The 26,162-nt window shown below is 48.6% G+C and overlaps 1 protein-coding gene across 6 annotated transcripts in view; it reads left to right on the top strand.

Moving 5' to 3' along the window:
• The window catches only part of LOC140105815 (heparan-alpha-glucosaminide N-acetyltransferase-like), a 237,123-nt gene that overhangs the window by 185,516 nt on the left and 25,445 nt on the right, over positions 1-26,162 (top strand). For all 6 annotated transcript variants that reach the window (XR_011850641.1, XM_072129916.1, XM_072129914.1 and 3 more), the window contains one exon: positions 2,145-2,222. Coding sequence is in view for 5 of the 6 variants with exons in the window: in XM_072129916.1 (XP_071986017.1) it covers positions 2,145-2,222 (78 nt within the window). In the remaining variant the exon portion in view is untranslated. The remainder of the gene's footprint in view (positions 1-2,144; positions 2,223-26,162) is intronic.

Below are 26,162 nucleotides of genomic sequence, written 5' to 3'. Positions count from 1 at the left end.
ATGCAGGATTAGTATTTCTTTCCTCCTTTGTGCACAGCGATAAACAGAAGGTCTGGACACTTTACCAATAATTGATATTGGCCCCTCGTGTTCCTGCAGAGGTCTGTAACTGGAAACCTGCCGAGCAGCGCGGCGCAGAGGTAATGTGTATGCAGAGGAAAATAAATCCCACTTAAGTAAGTGTAGAACAAAATATTAGTGTGAAAATACATTGCAGGAGGCTCTTCTGGAAACCTCTCTGCAGCGCAACAGATGGATATCAGTATACAGCGTATAGGCAGAAGCGTAATCTCAGGGTCTTGGGCCCCAATACAAAATATGTACCCCCCTTTCACCTGCTATGTGCCTTGTATATGCAACATCCCCCACTGGTGCCTTTTCTTGGGGCCTGGAGGCAGCCGGGGCCCAGAATACCTGAGTGGCTGGCGGTTGCAGCCTAGGGCACGCTAGTGTCACGGTGCTTGGTACGGGGACCGGAGGGCTGTCCTACAGCCTGGCAGCTCTCCAGCAGGTGGTGTGTGCAAGAAATATGTATGGAGGGAGAAGCTGATGTACTGGATCTCCCTGGGGCAACCCCTGAGTGTCTGTAAGATAAGTCCCTGGGAAATGGATGGGGAGCCCATGGTGGTAACAGCCGTATCCAGGGATCAGACGGAGGCAACGTTGTGCAAATCAACTCACGGTTCTTTATTGAACAACAGGTAGTAGGCAACGGCCAAAATGGTCAAACAGCAGATTCGGATTCTGGTACTGGAGTGATCATGGAGAGTGTTCCGCAGGACAATGCACCAGCCTGATGGTAGATGCAGGCTGGGATAATGGAGATGGAGCTGTGTCCAAACTGTGGAAGCTGCAGCTCTGGCTTAGAGTCTCCTGACTCAGTTCCTGGGATTGGGTTCTGTGCTCCACACTCTCTCTTCACTCCGACCATGTGGCCTGGACTGCTGACAGACCAGCTGAGACTCTGCAGACTGGACCCTGTGCTCCCCCTGCACAGGGGTTTTATACTTTTATATAGCACCTCTCCAATCACACTCCAGCTTGCAATACAGCCAACTGATTGGATAACACTTTACACCATTTAACTATTGCCTTGCCAGGCGCAGTCTACAGCTGCAATTACACAATCTCTCAGTGCTAGAAACTTACTAGAGGGTTTATGACTCCCCCCGAAAGCTCCTGACCTGGAGAGGGCGCTATCTGCAACTACCAGCCAGCCTGTATTGGCAGGGGTGGCATATAATACTGGTGTCATATGTGTGTAAAGAAGCCTTTAGGCCCCCACGGTCCACAGTCCACAGACCACGGTCCTACTGAGACCTCTGCATCTCCTATAGCTATGCTGGGAAGGCTATTGTATATATTGCTTGAAAATGTTATTTCCATTTCAGCAAATTAATTATTATTACTAGTAATTTGAATAATGAAAAGTTATACAATTGACCAATAAACTTGCGGTATCAATTCCTCACGGTTTTCTAGATCTCTGCTTGCTGTCCTCCTATAGAAAGCTCCATTGTTTACTTCTACTGGTTAGAAATCTGCCCATGGTCACACAGGTACACGGCTCGTTATATCCCACAGGTGCACGGTTCATTATATATCACACAGGTGCACGGCTCGTTATAACACAGGTGCACGGCTCGTTATAACGCAGGTGCACAGCTCGTTATATATCACACAGGTGCGCGACTCGTTATATATCACACAGGTGCACGGCTCGTTATATATCACACAGGTGCGCGACTCGTTATATATCACACAGGTGCACGGCTCGTTATATATCACACAGGTGCGCGGCTCGTTATATATCACACAGGTGCGCAGCTCGTTATATATCACACAGGTGCACGGCTAGTTATATCACACAGGTGCACGGCTAGTTATATCACACAGGTGCATGGCTCATTATATCACACAGGTGCACAGCTCGTTATATCACACATGTGCGCAGCTCGTTATATATCACACAGGTGCACACACACATTTTGTCTGTATCTACAATTATAAAATATACAGTGTCAACTTACAGACAAATTCAACTTAAGAACAAACCTATGGCACCTATCTTGTACGTAACCCTGGGGCTGCCTGTAATGGATGTGTAAGTACTAATACTTTTGTTTTATCCCCTATTTTTATAGGCAGGGAAGATCATTCTTATTTACCGCAAGTCCCCGCACCAAATATTATGCAGACTCTTCATCTGGAGCGTTTTGCTGGTGAGTTTGTGTAAAAATAAAACTTTCGATTTTCTTTTCAAATAATAAATGAGGCTTAAAAAAAGAAAATTAATTTCATTGGCGTTTACCAAAAAGATAACACATCACGATCTGAGTGCTAGCTCTTCTCTGGAGACGTTACTAGTAGACACTATGGGGCATATGTATTGTGGCGGGAGGCTGCGCAGCGTAGGCCGGCTAGAAAAAAAGCAGTCTGCGGCTTTTCACATATGAAAGGTCGGTGGTGGTGAGTGCGTCGGTGCGGGGACCGTAACGCCCCGTGCCGGCTCACTCCCGGCCGCACCTTCTGCCCGCCCGGCCACGCCCCCTTCACGCCTCACGAGCATGAAGGTGGCGGATTGGGGCAAATAATCGCAAGTGCTAGCAGTAAGCCCTGGCATGGCGCATAAATCTGCCCCATGTCTGCATCTATGATAGTCTTTTAGGCACCACTGGATATACTGCACCTAAACTGCTACTCCATTTCGATGTGGTTACAAGCAGCACCTGTTCTGATGGAAACGGGGGGCTCCAGTGTTTTGGCTTCTACTAAATTACAGTTTGATCTATTCCAAGAAATTTGTCCACAATTAAAGGTTCAGGACTTGAAGCCAATTTTACATCCCAATAATTTACTATTATTTGCCTTTATATCTCAATCACTCAGCAGCACATGATGGTTGACCCCGTGCACCTTCACCTTTGGGCTAAGTTCACACCATCTCCATTGCTCTATATTCCATTATGAAATAAACCCAATAGAGAAATCTCTGGGCGGAGGCTGAACGCACGCCGCGGTGCGATCTCACTGGTAGCGATATACTTTATACCTTTCTCTTTGGATTTTGTGTGTACTTGCTATTTACATTACCAAATGATATTGTTGTAAAACATTTCCTCATTCCTTTACTATATGTTGATTTAGCAGGTTTTGATATTTAAAGGGAACCTGTCACCAGGGACCTCATTCTCACTATAGACAGGTTGCAGAAGCCCATGACACCTGCAGTGCACATCTGCCTCTCTGCCTTTTCTAAGCATTTGCATTACAATATAATTGTGTGTTATAACTTGCTCTTGCACCCTGACAAAATCCTGGGGTAGTCAAAGGGGCTGGACTTTGGTTTGGATGTATTTAAAAAAACAACACATGGCTTGTCTGAGCTGCAGGCTGCCTCCATCTTTGTGCTCCTGTACAGCTCCTCCCTCCCCCACTGATGTCATCTCACCAGGCTGTGACCTCTGAGAAGGAGCAGGAGGTGGAGCTATACAGGAGCACAACGGTGGGGGCTAAGCTCTGAGGAGTGATTAACACAGACAAGCCACATGTTGTTTTATGAAATGCATCCAACCCAAAGCCCAACCCCTGTGACTACCCCAGGATTTTGTCAGGGTGCAAGGTAAGTTATAACACACAATTATATTGTAATGCAATGCTTAGAAAAGGCAGAGAGGCAGATGTGCACTGCAGGTGTCATGGGCTTCTGCAACCTGTCTGTAGTGAAAATGAGGTCCCTGGTGACAGGTTCCCTTTAATACTCAATATTAGTAATCACTCCCCATATTTTACGGCCTCTAAACTATATGTTATTCTGCCATTAACTCTGGAATCAGGGCCGGTTCTAGACAAGGTGGGGCCCTGGGCAAAACTAAAAGTAGGGGCCCAAAAATAAAGCAATTTTATGAACAGTCACAGTCAATAAGAGGCTCCTTTAGCCCTGCACAATAATAATGACACTTTGTAGTTTACAAGCAGCAGAAGGGTAAGACCATCTGTATATGGGCTGTAGGAGAATCTTATAGCAGATAGACAGATGATAGATAGAAGGAAGATAGAAGATGAATATGAAAGATGATATAGATTTATAGATGCAAAAGCGTAAAGTAGATTATATATAGATAGATGATAGAAGATAGATATGAGAGATCGATACATAGATGATAAATAGGAAATAGATATGTAGATAGAAGATATATAGATAAGCATCTTCTCCCAGACATTCAACTAAAGGGTATTAAAAGAGCAATACATCCTCTGCCCACAAAAGTCCACATGCAGGGGACCCCTTTAGGACAGGGGGCCCTAGGCAAATGCCCAGTTTGCTGCCCCCTAACGCCGCCCCTGTCTGGAATAACTCCTGCGTTATAGTGCATCTATTTTAATGTGTTGTCATTTTTAATGATATTGGGGCACATTTACTTACCCGATCCCTGCGCGATCCCCACGTTCTTCTTCCTGGTGCATGTAAGTGCATTGTCCGTGTATAATCTAAGTGACTCCCCGCACAGCGCATTATACACGGACAATGCACTTACATGCACCAGGAAGAAGAAGGTGAACTCCAGGGACCTGAGCGGGGAAGTGACACATGCAGGATATCGGACGCAGGATCTTAGTGACTCCCCGCACAGCGCATTATACACGGACAATGCACTTACATGCACCAGGAAGAAGAAGGTGAACTCCAGGGACCTGAGCGGGGAAGTGACACATACAGGATATCGGACGTAGGATCTTAGTGACTCCCCGCACAGCGCATTATACACGGACAATGCACTTACATGCACCAGGAAGAAGAAGGTGAACTCCGGGGACCTGAGCGGGGAAGCGACACATGCAGGATATCGGGGGCAGGATCTTAGTGACTCCCCACACAGCACATTATACACGGACAATGCACTTACATGCACCAGGAAGAAGAAGGTGAACTCCGGGACCTGAGCGGGGAAGCGACACATGCAGGATATCGGGGGCAGGATCTTAGTGACTCCCTGCACAGCGCATTATACACGGACAATGCACTTACATGCACCAGGGAGAAGAAGGTGAACTCCAGGGACCTGAGTGGGGAAGCGAAACATGCAGGATATCGGGCGCACGATCTTAGTGACTCCCCGCACAGTGCATTATACACGGACAATGCACTTACATGCACCAGGAAGAAGAAGGTGAACTCCGGGGACCTGAGCGGGGAAGCGACACATGCAGGATATCGGGCGCACGATCTTAGTGACTCCCTGCACAGCGCATTATACACGGACAATGCACTTACATGCACCAGGAAGAAGAAGGTGAACTCCGGGGACCTGAGCGGGGAAGCGACACATGCAGGATATCGGGTGCACGATCTTAGTGACTCCCCGCACAGCGCATTATACATGGACAATGCACTTACATGCACCAGGAAAAAGAAGGTGAACTCCGGGGACCTGAGCGGGGAAGCGACACATGCAGGATATCAGGCGCACGATCTTAGTGACTCCCCGCACAGCGCATTATACACGGACAATACACTTACATGCACCAGGAAGAAGAAGGTGAACTCCAGGGATCTAAGCGGGGAAGCGACACATGCAGGATATCGGGCGCAGGATCTTAGTGACTCCCTGCACAGCGCATTATACACGGACAATGCACTTACATGCACCAGGAAGAAGAAGGTGAACTCCGGGGACCTGAGCGGGGAAGCGACACATGCAGGATATCGGGCGCACGATCTTAGTGACTCCCCGCACAGCGCATTATACACGGACAATGCACTTACATGCACCAGGAAGAAGAAGGTGAACTCTGGGGACCTGAGCGGGGAAGCGACACATGCAGGATATCGGGGGCAGGATCTTAGTGACTCCCCGCACAGCGCATTATACACGGACAATGCACTTACATGTACCAGGAAGAAGAAGGTGAACTCTGGGGACCTGAGCGGGGAAGTGACACATGCAGGATATCGGGCGCAGGATCTTAGTGACTCCCTGCACAGCGCATTATACACGGACAATGCACTTACATACACCAGGAAGAAGAAGGTGAACTCCGGGGACCTGAGCGGGGAAGCGACACATGCAGGATATCGGGCGCAGGATCTTAGTGACTCCCCGCACAGCGCATTATACACGGACAATGCACTTACATGCACCAGGAAGAAGAAGGTGAACTCCAGGGACCTGAGTGGGGAAGCGACACATGCAGGATATCGGGCGCAGGATCTTAGTGACTCCCCGCACAGCGCATTATACACGGACAATGCACTTACATGCACCAGGAAGAAGAAGGTGAACTCCAGGGACCTGAGCGGGGAAGTGACACATGCAGGATATCGGGCGCAGGATCTTAGTGACTCCCTGCACAGCGCATTATACACGGACAATGCACTTACATGCACTAGGAAGAAGAAGGTGAACTCCGGGGACCTGAGCGGGGAAGTGACACATGCAGGATATCGGGAGCACGATCTTAGTGACTCCCCGCACAGCGCATTATACACGGACAATGCACTTACATGCACCAGGAAGAAGAAGGTGAACTCCGGGGACCTGAGCGGGGTAGTGACACATGCAGGATATCGGGCGCATGATCTTAGTGATTCGCGCCAGAGTGCATTATTGTCAGAACAATGCACTTCGGGTGAACTCCTTGGACAGGTAAGTCAATGTGCCCCATAGTGTTTCCTGTTTAAGTAATGATTTTGGATTACCTGTAAAATCACATTGTGGCTTCATACTGCATCTCCGTAGAATCTTCTTAACATCCCATCTATATAAGAATGTGTATTCTCCCTATACATACAGAAGAATTGTTCATAGATTTGTGGCTCGTGTTCCTCTCCATTAATAAATAGAATGCAGGGAGGTAACATGAGACGCGCTGCTATGTTGTATACATGGTGTAAGTGTTGCCTTCCAGGCGTGATGTACATTATTGGCAATGCTTGGAGGAAGCACAGGTGATTGAGAGCGACTATAGTAATATAATATATATCTGCTTCCCAGGACTAATGCCACGGGACCTCTACTCTCAATTTCCTGTTTAAATACTTTTTCCGCGCTGATTATTACTGGATTCTGATGCGATGGTGTTTTGTTTTTAATTATTTCTTACCTAAACACCACAATGTACACAGAGGAACACAAGAGGAAATAATTGGGGTCACTGGAAGAGCAGATCCCTCCATATGTGTAACAGCCGAGAGTTTGGAAACTTTGTGATTTCACTTTTCGATTCTAAGGGTGCGAGTTTTAGACCAAATAGTTTAGGTCAATAAAAAGTTGAGATTACAATTTATTTTTCATTTAAAGGGGTTGTTCAGATAAGGGGGATGTACAATGGGTACGGAAAGTATTCAGAACCTTTCAAATTTTTCACTCTTTCTTTTATTGCAGCCAATTTGCTGATTAATGTTCGCTCTTCCTCCATCTTAACAGAAAAAAAAACAGAAATGTAGAGATTTTTGTTAATTTATTAAACAAGAAAAACTGAAATATGACATATTCATAAGTATTTGCTCAGTGATGAGTAAAAGCAGCTTTGGAGCTGGTGCAGCCCGGAGTCTTCTTGGGAACAAGGCAACAAGCTTTCCACCCCTGGATTTGTGGATCCTCGGCCTCCTCCTGGCAGATCCTCTCCAGGTCCCTCAGGTTGGATGGAGAACGTTGGTGGACGCCACTTTTAAGTCTCTCCAGAGATGTTCAGTTGAGTTTAGGTCACTGCTTTGTTATTTTAGCTTTGTGCTTAGGGTCATTTTCTTGTTGGAAGGTGAACCTTCAGCCCCTTATGAGGTCCAGAGCATCTGGTAGAGCTTTTCATCCAGAATATATCTGTACTTGACCGCATTCATCTTTTCTTCAATTGCAACCAGTGAGAGTTGACTTTGTGGAACTTTCTTCCATCTCCCTACTGCATCTCTGGCGCTCAGCCACAGTGATGTTGGGGTTCTTATTTACCTCTCTCCTCAAGGCTCTTCTCCCACAATTGCTTAGTTTGGCTAAATGGCCAGGTCGAAACAGAATTGTGGTTGTCCCGAACTTCCTCCATTTAAGGATTATGGAGGTCACTGTGCTCTTAGGAACCTTGAGCACTACAGAAATTCTTTTGTTGCATTGGCCAGATCTGTGCCTTGCCACAATTCTGTCTCTGAGCTCCTTGGGCAGTTCCTTAGATCTCATGATGCTCTGACATGCACTATGTGAGGTCTTGTGTATACAGGTGTGTGCCTTTTTATAATCAAGTCCAGGGTCAGGAAGAAAGAGTTCTTCTTATGGAGACTGCTAATTAAGGCCACGGTGTAGGCATGTGAATGGGATAAGGAAGACCACGCCTCTTTTAGCTCCTGGTCAGGCAGCTCCCTTGACATCAGGCATGACCTACAAGAAGCCTCATGACATGATGCAGAATTAAAATCAAACCAGTCTATATATTCCAGAAGGAACAGACCCCCAACTGTAGACAGGGCTGTTTTGACCTGGTTTGGTTTTAATCCCGCATCATGTCATAAGGCCAATTGTTGGTCATGTCTGCTGTCAATGGAGCTGCCTTACAAGGAGCTAAGAGAGGCGTGGTTTCCTTTATCCCGTCCAGAAAAACTTTGCATATTTTCCCAGAATCCTCCCAGTGGAGCGTCCATGGATATAAGACTCCGCACACCTACACGGTGGCTCTAATTGGCGTCTCCATAAGGAGAACTCTCACTCCCCGACCCTAGTCACAAGCCTCTCACCAGCCAAACCAGTTCCCTCCCCTGTACTGAGGAGACCCAACCAGGTGGAAGCAGCCCTCTCTACAGCTGGGAGTCTGCTCCTTCTGGAATAGTTGCGTTACGTACAAGATCGGTTTCATAGGTTTGTTCTCAAGTTGAATTTGTATGTTAGTCAGAGCTGTATAATTTATAATTGTAACCCAAACCAAATTATTTTTTAGTCTCTATGACAATTGGATATTGTCGGCTTATCATCAGCACCAGGATTAACAATTGCAGACTTATAGCTTACAGCTGATTATTGTAGCCTAAGGCTAAAGTACAGTCAATTTCCAACATCCAGAGGTCCGTTTGTAACTAGGGGTCGTCTGTAAGTCGGGTGTTCTTAAGTAGGGGGCCGCCGGTACTGCTTTGGTTTAAATCCCGCATCATGTCATAAGGCCTCTTGTAGGTCCTGTCTGATGTTAAGGGAGCTGCCTGACAAGGAGCTAAGAGAGGCGTGGTTTTCCTTATCCTATCCTGGAAAACTTTGCAATCAAGTCCAATCAGTTTAATTAAACACAGCCGGACTCTAAGGTAGGAGTAGAACCATCTCAAGGAGGATCAGAAGGATAAAAATGGACGTCATGTGAATTATATATGAGCGTCACAGCAAAGGGTCTAAATACTTCTGACCATGTGATATTGCAGCCGTTTGGGTAAAAATAGTTTTTTTTTTACATCTCTATCTTTTAGCGTCTTATTGTGTTCTGGCTTCAGCTGTCTTGGAGCAGAACGAGCCTCTCCGTAATGGGTTAATACAGAGGAAGCATAAATAAAGCATTCAGACACCATTTGCAGGGACTGATGGATCTCACTGATCTCCACTTACTTGTCTTTCTGTAAATGCTTTTAAGTAAAGTGTCTTTTACTACTTTTCGCTCACTTTCTAATTGCCGCTGTTTCTTGCATGTTTCCCTGTGTTCCTGTTATCTGAGTGTTTGTTGTGGCCTGTGTGGCCTATAGGCAGATAACTGATTCCTATGGAGAGTTATACATGAAGGGACAGGATTTGTTTCTCCAGGGATTTTTCATGTAATTGTTTTGCCATAAAAACCTTCTATCAGGTCTAAGAGATATGGAAAAATGTTGGTGTCTGTATTCTGTATCTTTAAAGGAAATCATGATAAACCAGGATAAATCAGTCCCTGTCCGCAATGGAGCTCACAATCCAAACAACCTTCCAGTATGTTTTGGAGTGTGGGAGGAAACTGGAGGACCCGGAGGAAAACCACACAAACACGGAGAGAACATACAAACTCTTTGCAGATGTTGACCCTGGGACCTGAACCCAGGACCCCAGCGCTGCAAGGCTGTAATGCTACTCACTCAGCCACCGGACTAGATCCAGACACCGTGATTGCAGTAATCTTCTTATATTTGTTATCCATGGCCCGTTCCTCCTAAAGTTACCTTTCATAATTATGTGTGTGTTTCCGGAGACCCTGAGTGCTGTAGCTTCACTTGTCTCCCCTGCACTTCCTGCTGCTACCAGATTACACAGGGAGAGAGCAGGGGGTTGGGTGACGCCTCTTCTGCTCATTGTAACAGCCTGAGAATCTGCAGTACCTAGGGGGCTCATTAGTAGTCACCGTGCCTGGATCTATGAGAATCTGAGTGTCTCTGATCCATCATTATGGATTTTGAGGGAAGATTTCCTTTAAAGTGTAAACATCATGATGATTTCTGATATTGTGTGGGGCGAATGTTGTGGATATTTTTCTAATATATTTCATTAAGAAATTCTGCTTAGTTTCTGCAAAGAGTTTGTATGTTCTCTCCGTGGGTTTTCTCTGGGTCCTCCGGTTTCCTCCCACACCCCAAAGCATATCGGTAGGTGATTAGATTGTGAGCCCCATGGGGACAGATTTGGCAGCTCGGTGCGGCGCTAAGTAATCTGTATGCACTATATACATAAAGGAATTATTATTATTAGTATTAGTATTAGTATTAGACTTCTAAGTGCCCCTTAGTTACAATTTTACTTCTACATTACTAGGGCAAATCTAGAGGACAGATCTCTCTCTCTCCTCGCCTGTTTGTTACGCAGCTGTGAGTGTTAACCCTTCCTGCTCTCTCCCTGCTGTAGTATGCTAGGAGCAGTATTTTTCCAATATCAAGCTGAAAGTGAAGGGATTAATTCTTCCAATCTCAGAGATTAGATGTGAACTTTTGCAGCCTCCATAGACACGCACTGGACAGGCTGGAATATGCATCTCTATGGCAGGGAGTATCTGGAATTTTTTTTATTTTACGTACTTAGCAGGATTTGTTGATGAAGTGTATTAGAAAACCATTCATCACATTCTCCCGCACAATATAAATAATTATCTCCAATGCGGGTATGCTATAAGGGCCTCTGGATTGGATGACAGATGCCTAAAAGACATTGGGGCTCATTTACTAAGGGTCTGAATCGCGAATTTTCGTCAGGTTTCCAGAATTTTTCCGATTTGCACCGAATTGCCCCGGGATTTGGGTGCACGCGATTGGATTGAGGTGCGTCGGCTTTCACGTGACAGAAATCGGGGGGCGTGGCCATCGGAAAACCTGACGGATTCGGAAAAACTGCGGAATAGCCCTCACATGCACCGGGACGGAGAAGGTGAACTCCGGCGGACTTCAGTGCAGCAGCGACACCTAGTGGACATCGGGCGCACGGACCTTAGTGAATCCCGGCAGAACCCGAATCAGCGCCGGAGAACACACTGCGGGATCGCTACTGGACCGGGTAAGTAAATGTGCGCCATTATTTTTTTTGAGAAACATGAATTTTCAGGACACTCAGTTTCGCCCAGTAAACCTTGAAATTTTGATCTTTATGGTTTTCTAATGTTTGATATATTTGTGCTATATGTGTCCAGTAGAGATGGAATTGTTTCCATATGTAATGACATGTATGTAGTGATGTGTGTGGCGGCTCAGGTGCGCTGTGTATGATACCAGGAGGGTTTGGCTCATAACACACTTCACACTGTGAACGTTAACCTTTTACCTTTATTTTGTGTTCATCCAGTGAGATCTCGGCATCCATAATGCACATTATCCGGCACCCGGGAGCCGTAGAGTAAAGACAATCAATATGGCTAACAATGTCATGACCATGAGGAGCCAACCACATACTAACACACACATCCATTTACTTGGGTTTCTTTTAAACAATCTGTTACAAAGTGTCATTTTCTTCTTGTGAAGGAAGAGACGGGTACATGATGGGGTCTTCAGCAGGAGTCTGGTGGTCCGAGTCCTAATGATAATAAATGATGTTCTTACCTAACGGCTATTTTTTGTAGCAATCCTGACAAATTTGGATTTTCATGGCTGGCAATAGGATGGTTTTAGGCAAACGTTGCCAAAAGTGTGGGACGTCCCGGGGGAGGAAAATTAAATATCTCCATTTTAATGTCCATAACTATGTAATTAATGAATTAATCAAATATCCTCTAACAACCCCAAATTCTCTCTGAGACTCTTCACTCCCTCCTAACAGGAGGTGCAGCCACCTGTCCCAGACCTTGGGGCTGAAGATCCGGCACCTACTTTAAAGAGACAATTGATTGCAATCGTCATGAAATAATTTCCTATTCCGCTCCCTCCACTAATCCCCTTCCCTCTCATGCCTTACTGTGTTCTAGAAGTGTCCAGGCTCCTTTCCTCTGCTCGCCCCATTAACTGCATCAGTGACCCCATCCCCTCGCCCCACTACCTGCATCAGTGATCCCAACCCCTCGCCCCACTACCTGCATCAGTGACCCCATCCCCTCGCCCCACTACCTGCATCAGTGACCCCATCCCCTCGCCCCACTACCTGCTTCAGTGACCCCATCCCCTCGCCCCACTACCTGCATCAGTAACCCCATCCCCTCGCCCCACTACCTGCATCAGTAACCCCATCCCCTCACCCCACTACCTGCATCAGTGACCCCATCCCCTCACCCCACTACCTGCATCCGTGACCCCATCCCCTCGCCCCACTACCTGCATCAGTGACCCCATCCCCTCACCCCACTACCTGCATCCGTGACCCCATCCCCTCACCCCACTACCTGCATCCGTGACCCCATCCCCTCACCCCACTACCTGCATCAGTAACCCCATCCCCTCGCCCCACTACCTGCATCAGGGACCCCATCCCCTCACCCCACTACCTGCATCAGTAACCCCATCCCCTCGCCCCACTACCTGCATCAGTGACCCCATCCCCTCACCCCACTACCCGCATCCGTGACCCCATCCCCTCGCCCCACTACCTGCATCCGTGACCCCATCCCCTCGCCCCATTACCTGCATCAGTGACCCCATCCCCTCTCCCCACTACCTGCATCAGTGACCCCATCCCCTCACCCCCCTACCTGCATCAGTGACCCCATCACCTCGCCCCACTACCTGCATCAGTGACCCCATCACCTCGCCCCACTACCTGCATCAGTGATCCCAACCCCTCGCCCCACTACCTGCATCAGTGACCCCATCCCCTTGCCCCACTACCTGCATCAGTGACCCCATCCCCTCGCCCCACTACCTGCATCAGTGACCCCATCCCCTCGCCCCACTACCTGCATCAGTGACCCCACCCCCTCGCCCCACTACCTGCATCAGTGATCCCCATCCCCTCGCCCCTCTACCTGCATCAGTGACCCCATCCCCTCGCCCCACTACCTGCATCAGTGACCCCATCCCCTCGCCCCACTACCTGCATCAGTGACCCCATCCCCTCGCCCCACTACCTGCATCAGTGACCCCATCCCCTCGCCCCACTACCTGCATCAGTGACCCCATCCCCTCGCCCCACTACCTGCATCAGTGACCCCATCCCCTCGCCCCACTACCTGCATCAGTGACCCCATCCCCTCGCCCCACTACCTGCATCAGTGACCCCATCCCCTCGCCCCACTACCTGCATCAGTGATCCCATCCCCTCGCCCTACTACCTGCATCAGTGACCCCATCCCCTCGCCCCACTACCTGCATCAGTGATCCCATCCCCTCGCCCCACTACCTGCATCAGTGACCCCATCCCCACGCCCCATTACCTGCATCAGTGACCCCATCCCCTCACCCCACTACCTGCATCAGTGACCCCATCCCCTCGCCCCACTACCTGCATCAGTGATCCCATCCCCTCGCCCCACTACCTGCATCAGTGATCCCATCCCCTCGCCCTACTACCTGCATCAGTGACCCCATCCCCTCGCCCCACTACCTGCATCAGTGACCCCATCCCCTCGCCCCACTACCTGCATCAGTGATCCCATCCCCTCGCCCCACTACCTGCATCAGTGATCCCATCCCCTCGCCCCACTACCTGCATCAGTGATCCCCATCCCCTCGCCCCACTACCTGCATCAGTGATCCCCATCCCCTCGCCCCACTACCTGCATCAGTGACCCCATCCCCTCGCCCCACTACCTGCATCAGTGACCAGATATAGCAGATATAAACCAAGCTCCAGGCGTCCCTGCAGTCACTTTCACCTTGGATTTTAACCAGCCATCAGCTGCCATCTTATAAGATAATAATGACAGGTTCTATTTTGTACTATTCCCTTATAAAGAATAGCTGGACCATTATACAAGCTCTTATACCTCTTGTGTTTTACCTACCCCTCATCCTCATAGACTGTAAGCTCTTGTGTCCCCCTCATCTTCATAGACTGTAAGCTCTTGTGTCACCCCCTCATAGACTGTAAGCTCTTGTGTCACCCCCTCATCCTCATAGACTGTAAGCTCTTGTGTCCCCCTCATCTTCATAGACTGTAAGCTCTTGTGTCCCCCTCATCTTCATAGACTGTAAGCTCTTGTGTCCCCCTCATCTTCATAGACTGTAAGCTCTTGTGTCACCCCCTCATCCTCATAGACTGTAAGCTCTTGTGTCACCCCTCATCTTCATAGACTGTAAGCTCTTGTGTCACCCCCTCATCCTCATAGACTGTAAGCTCTTGTGTCACCCCTCATCCTCATAGACTGTAAGCTCTTGTGTCTCCCCCTCATCCTCATAGACTGTAAGCTCTTGTGTCACCCCTCATCCTCATAGACCAGTGGTGGCGAACCTATGGCACGGGTGCCAGAGGTGGCACTCAGAGCCCTTTCTATGGGCACCCAGGCCATCACCCCAGGACAGAGTTCACCAAACACTGAATCTCCCTGCAGTCCCAGGAAAATTAAGAGATGCTGCTCTCGACTTTTCGACACTTCGTTGGCTGTTTGCAACTATGGGAAAAGTGAGAAGGTTTTGACAGAACTGCATTATTTGGAGGTCATCATGCTGGACCCGACCATTGTTCCTATACAGAGAGACCCTGGAAAGAAGCTACAATGATAATCTGAATCTTCCCTCCTTCTTATAACTGGTGGCCTCCGACCACCAATATAATTGAAAGATGTGAGAGAACAGGTAGCAGTAAGTTAGAGCTTAAAATTTCATGTTGGCACTTCACGGTAAATAAGTGGATTTTGGTTGTAGTTTGGGCACTCAATCTCTAAAAGGTTCGCCATCACTGTCATAGACTGTAAGCTCTTGTGTGCCACCCCTCTTCCTCATAGACTGTAAGCTCTTGTGTCACCCCCTCATCCTCATAGACTGTAAGCTCTTGTGTCACCCCCTCATCCTCATAGACTGTAAGCTCTTGTGTCCTCCCCTCATCCTCATAGACTGTAAGCTCTTGTGTCCCACCCTCATCCTCATAGACTGTAAGCTCTTGTGTCACCCCCTCATCCTCATAGACTGTAAGCTCTTGTGTCTCCCCCTCATCCTCATAGACTGTAAGCTCTTGTGTGACTCCCTCATCCGCATAGACTGTAAGCTCTTGTGTCACTCCCTCATCCTCATAGACTGTAAGCTCTTGTGTCACCCCCTCATCCTCATAGACTGTAAGCTCTTGTGTCACCCCTCATCCTCATAGACTGTAAGCTCTTGTGTCACCCTTCATCCTCATAGACTGTAAGCTCTTGTGTCCACCCCTCATCCTCATAGACTGTAAGCTCTTGTGTCTCCCCCTCATCCTCATAGACTGTAAGCTCTCGTGTCCCCCCCTCATCCTCATAGACTGTAAGCTCTTGTGTCTCCCTCTCATCCTCATAGACTGTAAGCTCTTGTGCCACCCCTCTTCCTCATAGACTGTAAGCTCTTGTGTCCCCCCCCTCATCCTCATAGACTGTAAGCTCTTGTGTCACCCCCTCATCCTCATAGACTGTAAGCTCTTGTGTCTCCCCCTCATCCCCATAGACTGTAAGCTCTTGTGTCACCCCTCATCCTCATAGACTGTAAGCTCTTGTGCCACCCCTCTTCCTCATAGACTGTAAGCTCTTGTGTCCCCTCTCATCCTCATAGACTGTAACCTCTTGTGTCACCCCCTCATCCACATAGACTGTAAGCTGTGTCTCCCCCTCATCCTCATAGACTGTAAGCTCTTGTGTCACCCCTCATCCTCATAGACTGTAAGCTCTTGTGCCACCCCTCTTCCTCATAGACTGTAAGCTCTTGTGTCACCCCCTCATCCTCATAGACTGTAAGCTCTCGTGTCACCCCCTCATCCTCATAGACTGTAAGCTCTCGTGTCACCCCCTCATCCTCATAGACTGTAAGCTCTTGTGTCCCCCCCTCATCCTCATAGACTGTAAGCTCTTGTGTCACCTCCTCATCCTCATAGACTGTAAGCTCTTGTGTCACCTCCTCATCCTCATAGACTGTAAGCTCTTGTGCCCCCCCCCCTCATCCTCATAGACTGTAAACTCTTGTGTCACCCCCTCATCCTCATAGACTGTAAGCTCTTTTGTCACCCCTCCTCCTCATAGACTGTAAGCTCTTGTGTCACCCCCTCATCCTCATAGACTGTAAGCTCTTGTGTCTCCTCATCCTCATAGACTGTAAGCTCTTGTGTCACCCCCTCATCCTCATAGACTGTAAGCTCTTGTGTCACCCCCTCATCCTCATAGACTGTAAGCTCTTGTGTCATCCCCTCATCCTCATAGACTGTAAGCTCTTGTGTCCCCCCTCATCCTCATAGACTGTAAGCTCTTGTGACCCCCCCTCATCCTCATAGACTGTAAGCTCTTGTGTCACCCCCTCATCCTCATAGACTGTAAGCTCTTGTGTCCCCCCTCATCCTCATAGACTGTAAGCTCTTGTGTCCTCCCTCATCCTCATAGACTGTAAGCTCTTGTGTCATCCCTCATCCTTATAGACTGTAAGCTCTTGTGTCACTCCCTCATCCTCATAGACTGTAAGCTCCTGTGTCCTCCCCTCATCCTCATAGACTGTAAGCTCTTGTGTCCTCCCTCATCCTCATAGACTGTAAGCTCTTGTGTCATCCCTCATCCTTATAGACTGTAAGCTCTTGTGTCACTCCCTCATCCTCATAGACTGTAAGCTCCTGTGTCCTCCCCTCATCCTCATAGACTGTAAGCTCTTGTGTCCTCCCTCATCCTCATAGACTGTAAGCTCTTGTGTCACTCCCTCATCCTCATAGACTGTAAGCTCCTGTGTCCTCCCCTCATCCTCATAGACTGTAAGCTCTTGTGTCCTCCCTCATCCTCATAGACTGTAAGCTCTTGTGTCACCCCTCATCCTCATAGACTGTAAGCTCTTGTGTCTCCCTCTCATCCTCATAGACTGTAAGCTCTTGTGTCCTCCTCTCATCCTCATAGACTGTAAGCTCTTGTGTCACCTCCTCATCCTCATAGACTGTAAGCTCTTGTGTCACCTCCTCATCCTCATAGACTGTAAGCTCTTGTGTCACCCCTCATCCTCATAGACTGTAAGCTCTTGTGATCAGGGCCCTCCCTCCTATTGTTCTGTGTAATGTAATGTTATATTTGTGCTGTGATGGCGCTACATAAGATTATTATTATCTACACAACCAGCATAAAATAAAGAAATAAATAAATAAGATGCTCCTTTAATCCTTTGCCCGGTTGTGAAAGTGTTAATAATCCGTGTGTTTTGGGGCTCAGTTACCTGCGCGGTTCTTGTGTCTTCTCTCTGCAAATTGCCAAGTGAATTTATGACTTTTCCAGACAGCAGCAGCGATTGATCGGCAGACGGTGGACTCCATCTTTCTGGAGTTAATCATGTTCACTATTTGATATTCAGCCTCCGATCCGTCAAGGAGAAATGAAAGCTAAAGGACCATAAACAGCCGAGAGGCAGCTGGAGCCGGACCCTGATGTGATTGTCTGTAGTAAGTTGGGCCTGTAGACTCCATAGAGCAGGGGCCCCTCACTGATCCATCGTGCTGCTCAATGCTTTCTCATTGTAGGGGGTTCAAAAAAAGGGGAGGGGGGGGGGCTCATTCACTAATGTCCAACCCTGAGCTTTACTTCCCTCTAGCATAATCCAAAATGGAAAAAAAAATGGCCATACACAACTGACATCTGCAAGAGAACCTGTCATCTGTAATGTCATTTTTAGCTGGTGGCATTTTTCAGTAGCCTATGCTATGCTGATATTACAAAATACTTTTGTCAGCATTATGATAGCATTTAGTACTTTATAAAACTTTATTGCACATTACCTGGCTCCCTACAAGCAACTTGTGGTGAGCCCCGGAGGAGGAGGGGGGCGGTGTGTGCAACCGCAGCAACCTGTGTGCCTGTGTCTCAGTCTCCTCTTACATTCTTCCTCTCCACCACACCAATCCCCTGCTCCCTCTGCCTGCTCAATGCACAGGACAGGAAGTGGGGAAGGAGCTGGATGACTGTGTAAGAGAACCGCCACTCACCCACCTCCACCCCAGGACTCACCTCATGTTGCTGGGAGGGAGCCAGGTAATGTAAAGTTTTATAATGTGCTGAAATGATACAGAATGCGGATATAGAATGGTGACTTGTTCACTTTAAGTTTTACCAAGGAAACCAGAACAGTAAATTTACTTTTTTTCAGAAGAAAACCCATTTAAATCTGTTTTTATATGATCCTACAACAATTAGACAGAAAGGGAACATCATAAAATAACTGTATACAGCAGCAGTAACAGGAATGCTACAGATAGTCACTAGCCTCATCAATTTGGGACTGATGAGGCCAGTGATTAGCTACAGCAAGATACACAAAGACCACCAAAGCATTGGTACTGGAGCGACAGATAACTTACTGTGTCATCCCTGGACAATCTGTCTGTATCATATCCACCTTAAAGGGAATCTCTTAGTAGTTTTGCCCACACAAAACATTGTTAGTTGTTGGCTGATCTGACCTTTTTGTATGTTGTTAGTAGCAGCAGAACTGTGACAAGTGAAGTGAAGGCCTTTGAGCAGTGCTCTCTGCACTGTGCTGCTCCACAGCCCCTCACCTCTGCTAGCAGTAGGAGCCGTATCAGGACTTTGGTTGGACACTTAAAGGGAACCTCATTTTCACTAAAGACGGGTTGCAGAAGCCCTTCACCCTTGTGCAACATCATCTGTGTTATCTAGTGTTATGTAGTGACCTGCTGTGGGGCTGATCAGACCCTACACAGGCTGCAAGCTACATGGTGGGACGTATTCGCAACCACTCCTCTGCCTTGCATCGGCGAGGGTGTTGCACCTGCAGTGCACATCTGCCTTTTTGCCTTTTCTAAGCATTTGCATTACAATATAATTGTGTGTTATAACTTACTCTTGCTCCCTGACAAAATCCTGGGGTAGTCCCAGGGGTTGGGCTTTGGTTTGGATGCATTTCAAAAAACAACATGTGGCTTGTCTGTGTTACTCACTCCTCAGAGCTTTGCCCCCACCTTTGTGCTCATGTCTAGCTCCACCTCCTGCTCCTTCACAAAGGTCACAGCCTGGTCAACCTGAAATCAGTGGGGGAGGGACAGAGCTGTACAGGAACACAAACATGGAGACATCCTGCAGCTCAAACAGATCACTTGTTGTTTTTTGAAGTGAGTAACACAGACAAGCCACATGTTGTTTTTTGAAATGCATCCAACCCAAAGCCCAACCCCTGGGACTACACCAGGATTTTGTCAGGGAGCAAGAGTAAGTTATAACACACAATTATACTGTAATACAAATGCTTAGAAAAGGCAGAGAGGCAGATGTCATGGGCTTTTACAATCTGTCTTTAGTGAAAAATGAGGTCCCTGGTGACAGGTTCCCTTTAAAGCTTTCACTCAGAGTTCAACCTTCACTCAGAGTTCATTGCAAAGAGCAGAAAGATCTTCAGTTTTCAAGACACAACCAGAGCACCTGCAGGAGCAAACCTGGATTAAATGTCCGCTCCCACAGCTCTCCAGGATCCATACCTCACACTGACTGCAGTTTATTATCAGATGACGGATTCCCTTCAATGTAGTTTTACTTTATTTTAGGTCCAGGTCGTGGGGGGGGGGGGGGGGGGGGGGTTCTATCCCAGAGATCAGAGAATCTTGACTGCAGCCTCATCACAGCTCAAGTGTGTCCAAGATTCTTTCCATGTGTGGGATGTATGTGAGAATATTATTGAATAATGTCCAGCACATTGTGAGTCCTATTAATTAGCTTCTCGTGTTTTGCTCGATACGTTCCTCGCATTGTCTGCCCTGATTTCAGATGGAACAAGTCTACAGGCCATTGGTGCTGAGGAGGATACAGGCTGTAATCATGACTTTCATCTAAAATCAATACCAGAGAAAAACTAGACTGTGCTGTACAGTGACTATTACTAGAGGAGCCACATCTATAATCACATGCATTGCATGGACAGAGCTCACTGCATTGTGTACAGGTTATGGCCTGGGACTCACAGTAGCAGGTGCCACGTTATGTCACCATAAGTTTCCATGCTATAAGTGATGGGCCGGCTGTGTATTTCCTACTATTCTGCTTTTATTTTACAATAGCCATTGTTATGTCCTGCAGGATTATTGAAAGATTCTGTTGATCTGACTGTAACACAAGCAGGACTACTACACTGCTGCGGGTCACGCCACATTTAGAGGCGCAGTCAGGTGCCAAGGGGTCATTCTGTAAACCAAAAGCTTATTGGCTGTAAACTCTCCAATGTTGATAGTAATGTTCACTGGGAAGCTGGAGGATTCACATCGCCATTCCTGATGTGGCCGGTGATATTGAGGAGCACATGCCTCTGATTAGCTTAGTCAGGGGCGGAACTAGTAGAGGCTGGACCCCATAGCAAATTTCTGCATGGGCCCCACATCCCCTTAAATATATACATATTTGCACATACATGTTTATACAATTACACACATTTATATACTTATATACACACCCATAAAGTTCCTCACTCATACACTCACTTTTCTACACTAGGACCCACATACATGTATACACATATAAGCACAAATGTATGTACTCATATATACATTATACACTAATACATGGAGTATATAAACACTTACAGTATACACACCCGTGACACATACATGCAGTATATACACAATATACACACATACAGCAAAAACAAACATACAGCACATTATATATATATATACAGATGCATATAAATATATATAACATACATTCTTTTTTGGTGTCCCGTGTGGTGGCTGTGTGGGTGAGCAGGCAGACTTGCTGTCAGGCAGGTGTTCGGATGGACAGACGGGTGTACGGGTGCTGTGCGGGCAGACGGGTGTACGGGTGCTGTGCGGGCAGACGTGTGTACGAGTGCTGTGCGGGCAGACGTGTGTACGAGTGCTGTGCGGGCAGATGAGTGTACGGGTTCTGTGCGGGCAGATGAGTGTACGAATGCTGTGCGGGCAGACGGGTGTACGGGTGCTGTGCGGGCAGACGTGTGTACGAGTGCTGTGCGGGCAGATGAGTGTACGGGTTCTGTGCGGGCAGATGAGTGTACGAATGCTGTGCGGGCAGACGGGTGTACGGGTGCTGTGCGGGCAGATGTGTGTACGAATGCTGTGCGGGCAGACGAGTGTATGGGTGCTGTGCGGGCAGACGAGTGTATGGGTGCTGTGCGGGCAGACGGGTGTATGGGTGCTGTGCGGGCAGACGAGTGTATGGGTTCTGTGCGGGCAGACGGGTGTACGGGTGCTGTGCGGGCAGACGTGTGTACGAGTGCTGTGCGGGCAGATGAGTGTACGGGTTCTGTGCGGGCAGATGAGTGTACGAATGCTGTGCGGGCAGACGGGTGTACGGGTGCTGTGCGGGCAGATGTGTGTACGAATGCTGTGCGGGCAGACGAGTGTATGGGTGCTGTGCGGGCAGACGAGTGTATGGGTGCTGTGCGGGCAGACGGGTGTATGGGTGCTGTGCGGGCAGACGAGTGTATGGGTTCTGTGCGGGCAGACGAGTGTATGGGTTCTGTGTGGGCAGACGAGTGTACGGGTGCTGTGCGGGCAGACGAGTGTATGGGTGCTGTGCGGGCAGATGAGTGTACGGGTTCTGTGCGGGCAGATGAGTGTACGGATGTTGTGCGGGCAGACGGGTGTACGGGTGCTGTGCGGGCAGACGAGTGTACGGGTGTTGTGCAGGCAGACGGGTGTACGGGTGCTGTGCGGGCAGACGGGTGTACGGGTGCTGTGCGGGCAGACGGGTGTACGGGTGCTGTGCGAGCAGACGGGTGTATGGGTGCTGTGCGGGCAGACGGGTGTACGGGTGCTGTGCGGGCAGACGGGTGTACGGGTGCTGTGCGGTTAGACGGGTGTACGGGTGCTGTGCTGGCTGTGGCTGGCTGGAGTTCACGTGGCTGTTTTGTGGTCGAGGAGGGGGCCCATTTACTAAGCCGTTGGGAGGGGAGGAGGGCCATCCAACCACTACGCAGGCTTTTGCCTGTGCCATCTGGAGGGGAACGCAATCAACTGCTGTCAAGCAGAGGGTTAGGGGTGGGGGGTCAACTGTCCTTGCGGGCGGATGGGAGATGCTGGGTGGGTCAGGCGCGTAGGACTAAGAGCGCAGTAGGGACACAGAGGAGGGTCCTGGGGCACTGCATCAGTGAATTATGACTTGGCAATGTGTCCCCGTGCCCCGCAGCAGCTGGGGTGGCTTTGTGGTTAGCATTACAGCCTTGCAGTGCTGGAGACCTGGGTTCCCAGGGTCAACATCTGTAAAGAGTTTGGCAATCTCTGTGCAGCGCTGCGTGATCTGTGTGCGCTATATCAATAAGGGAATTATTATTACTCTGATGGTTACTCCAATGAGCTTAGTCACATTGTTACTGGAGATAACCGACCGGGACCAGGGAAACATTGCCACCGAGGTGGAAGGAAATGTGTAGAATGATTATGCTGCTTATCATAAGTAGAAGTATTTTTTACACCTTTAGATTTTGTGTAATTTGTTGAGGATTTATCATGTTTTGAAGACTACACTGAGTGGATTTGATTTGCAGAATATTGGGGCTCATTTACTAAGGGTAAATTGCCCCGGGATTTTGGCGCATCAGCGCCGGCTTGCAAGCGACAGAAATCGGGGGCGTGGCCGTCGGACAACCGGACGGGTTAGGACCACGCGCAGGATTTAACATTTAGAATTGTGTCGCACTTACATGCACCAGGAAGAAACAGGTGAACTCCGGCGGATCTCGGCGCGGAATCGACACATGCAGGAAATTGGTGATTCGACCTTAGAGAATCGCGGCAGACCCAAATCCTTGTCGGACAACACTGCGGGATTGCGACAGGTAAGTAAATGTGCCCCATTGTCTACCTTAGCCATGTAAAGTTAGTGAACCTGAGCCTAGAGGTTTGGGATCCTAATGGAAGGTAATACGTTTTGATAAAGGAGCTGCCGACTAATTAGAAAGTGAAGAGCTAAAATCTCATCTCCGATTATCCGTCTGCTGTGCCCCTTCTTTGGCATTTGTTAGATATAGGAAAGTAATTCCTTGCCATAAATAGCGAGAGCATTGCCCTGGGAACATGACATGTAGACGACTGCTCAGATCTCTGCACGGCGACACGTCGGCTGCTGCCGGGCATCGGTCCCTCTTACTCCGTCACCTCCCAGCTACGGCCTGGCATGTGTCAGCAAGCGTAAGCCCTCGTTCACCTTAAAGAGTGACATAGAGGCCAGAGGGCCAAACACACTGGGTGACAAGACCTACAGCTCCTTCCTTTCCTTACTTTGTATTGAATATGTTATACTAATTCTGTCCTGTTTGCTCCAATATAGAATTAGACATAGATTGCAAAGGCTTTTATACTGTTTTTGGAGTTTAGTAAAGTTTTAGTAATTGGCATAAGTGACATCTTCTCTATCGCATGCATCCCTGTGCCCCGAATGGGCAGCGGAGGAGTTAGAAAGTGCTGCATTGTGCAAACGTTTTCGGTAGATTTAAAAACTGCTGCAAAGTAGGAATGCACTATTTTATATTTATTAACAACGTGCTGCCCCTGCGACTCATGGTTCAGTTTGCAGACTCACTCATGTGCCTCTGTGTGCCCCTCCGTGCCAGCTGCAGCCTTACTCACCTCTCTGCGCTCCAGCAGCGGCTCCCGTGACTTGGCGCATGCGTCCCTGCTACCTAGGGCGTGCACGCACCTGCTCTGCAAAATTTAAAGGGCCAGTGCGCCGCTGATTGGTGCTGGCCAGCCGTTCACCTATTATTTAGCCGGCCTCTTCACTAGACCCTGCCGGATCTTTGTGCCCTTTATGGCATTGAGAAAGCATTCCCTGACTGTCTGTACTATCCGCTGTGACCTCCTGCTACGTTCCTGACTTCAATTCTCTGACATCTGTCCTGACCTTCCGCTACGTCCCCCACTCCAATCCTTTGCAGCCTGTCCTGACCACCTGTCTGACTATGACTCTGATTTTGCCTGCTGACTCTGTACCTCGCCTCGGCCACCACCCGCGAGCAAGTTGCGCCCGTGGAGTGACCTGGCGGTATCCTGCCGCGAGTCCAACCCGCTTTGTGGCAGGCTCTGGTGAAAACTGGTAGCCACTTAGACTCCGCTCAGGTGTAGGCTTACGTCATCACTCGCTGTGGTCCAGAGGGACCACTACCCCTGATCCTGACAAGTGCAAAGTGAATGAACAAAAGAGAAGTTTAAATCATTTCAATATTTTTCAGACCACCTTTACCAAAAGAACAAAAATGATTCTAGGTAACACTTGAACACTTTAGAAGGAGCTTGGTGGGGAGGTTGTTTGATGATGTTGAGATAAGGCGGTGAGCTGGGGGGTAGTGTACCATCGGGGTCGGCTCCAGGTGTCAGTAGGCCCCTCGGGGACAGAGCCTCTGAGGGCCCCTTTGCAGTGACATGACAGCATTAAAAATTTTGAAACTATAACAGTCTCCTGTTCCCTAAAATATTCTTTAGTTCATCATCCCAAACAGCCCCTCATGGTTATTTTATACACAGCCCCTTCATGGGGCAATACAGCGATACCAGTGTATCGCTGTATAGGAGAGGACACAGGGCCCATTACAAAAAAAGGAGGCCAAGCCTTAACGTACGTCTTGAAGGGGTTAATAAATGCGGCCAACAGTCTATTGTTTTCATGCAGAGTTGAGTTTGCCCTGTTGCCAAGTTAGACTTATTGGTCACTTTTTTGCCAGTTGATAGAACTGCTGGATCTGCTCCAAATGTGAATGGAAGTAAATAGGATAAGTCTATCATCTGCTGCACTTGGCCCCACGCTGCATCGACAGTCTTCAACATTTTAAACAGAACATCCTGAAACTTCTGTCTGCATTGCAATCTTTGCTTCTAAGAAACCTTGGTGACACAATGGGGCACATTTACTTACCTGGTCCTGTCGCGATCCCTGATACAGATTGTCTGACTAGGATGAAGTCCGGTGTGATTGATCCTGTGTCTGATATCCTGCATGTGTCGCTTCCCCGCTCAGGTCCCCGGAGTTCTCCTTCTTCTTCCTGGTGCATGTAAGTGCATTGTCTGTGTATAATGCGCTGTGCGGGGAGTCACTAAGATCCTGCGCCCGATATCCTGCATGTGTCGCTTCCCCGCTCAGGTCCCCGGAGTTCACCTTCTTCTTCCTGGTGCATGTAAGTGCATTGTCCGTGTATAATGTGCTGTGCAGGGAGTCACTAAGATCGTGCACCCGATATCCTGCAAGTGTCGCTTCCCTGCTCAGGTCCCCGGAGTTCACCTTCTTCTTCCTGGTGCATGTAAGTGCATTGTCCGTGTATAATGTGCTGTGCGGGGAGTCACTAAGATCCTGCGCCCGATATCCTGCATGTGTCGCTTCCCCGCTCAGGTCCCCGGAGTTCACCTTCTTCTTCCTGGTGCATGTAAGTGCATTGTCCGTGTATAATGCGCTGTGCGGGGAGTCACTAAGATCCTGCGCCCGATATCCTGCATGTGTCGCTTCCCCGCTCAGGTCCCCGGAGTTCACCTTCTTCTTCCTGGTGCATGTAAGTGCATTGTCTGTGTATAATGTGCTGTGCGGGGAGTCACTAAGATCCTGCGCCCGATATCCTGCATGTGTCGCTTCCCCGCTCAGGTCCCCGGAGTTCTCCTTCTTCTTCCTGGTGCATGTAAGTGCATTGTCTGTGTATAATGCGCTGTGCGGGGAGTCACTAAGAT

The sequence above is a fragment of the Engystomops pustulosus genome, chromosome 11 (assembly GCF_040894005.1).
Source record: "Engystomops pustulosus chromosome 11, aEngPut4.maternal, whole genome shotgun sequence".
In the NCBI taxonomy this organism is placed as follows: domain Eukaryota; kingdom Metazoa; phylum Chordata; class Amphibia; order Anura; family Leptodactylidae; genus Engystomops; species Engystomops pustulosus.
Note: the sequence above shows the minus strand (reverse complement) of the source record. Positions and strands in the feature narration are given on the sequence as shown.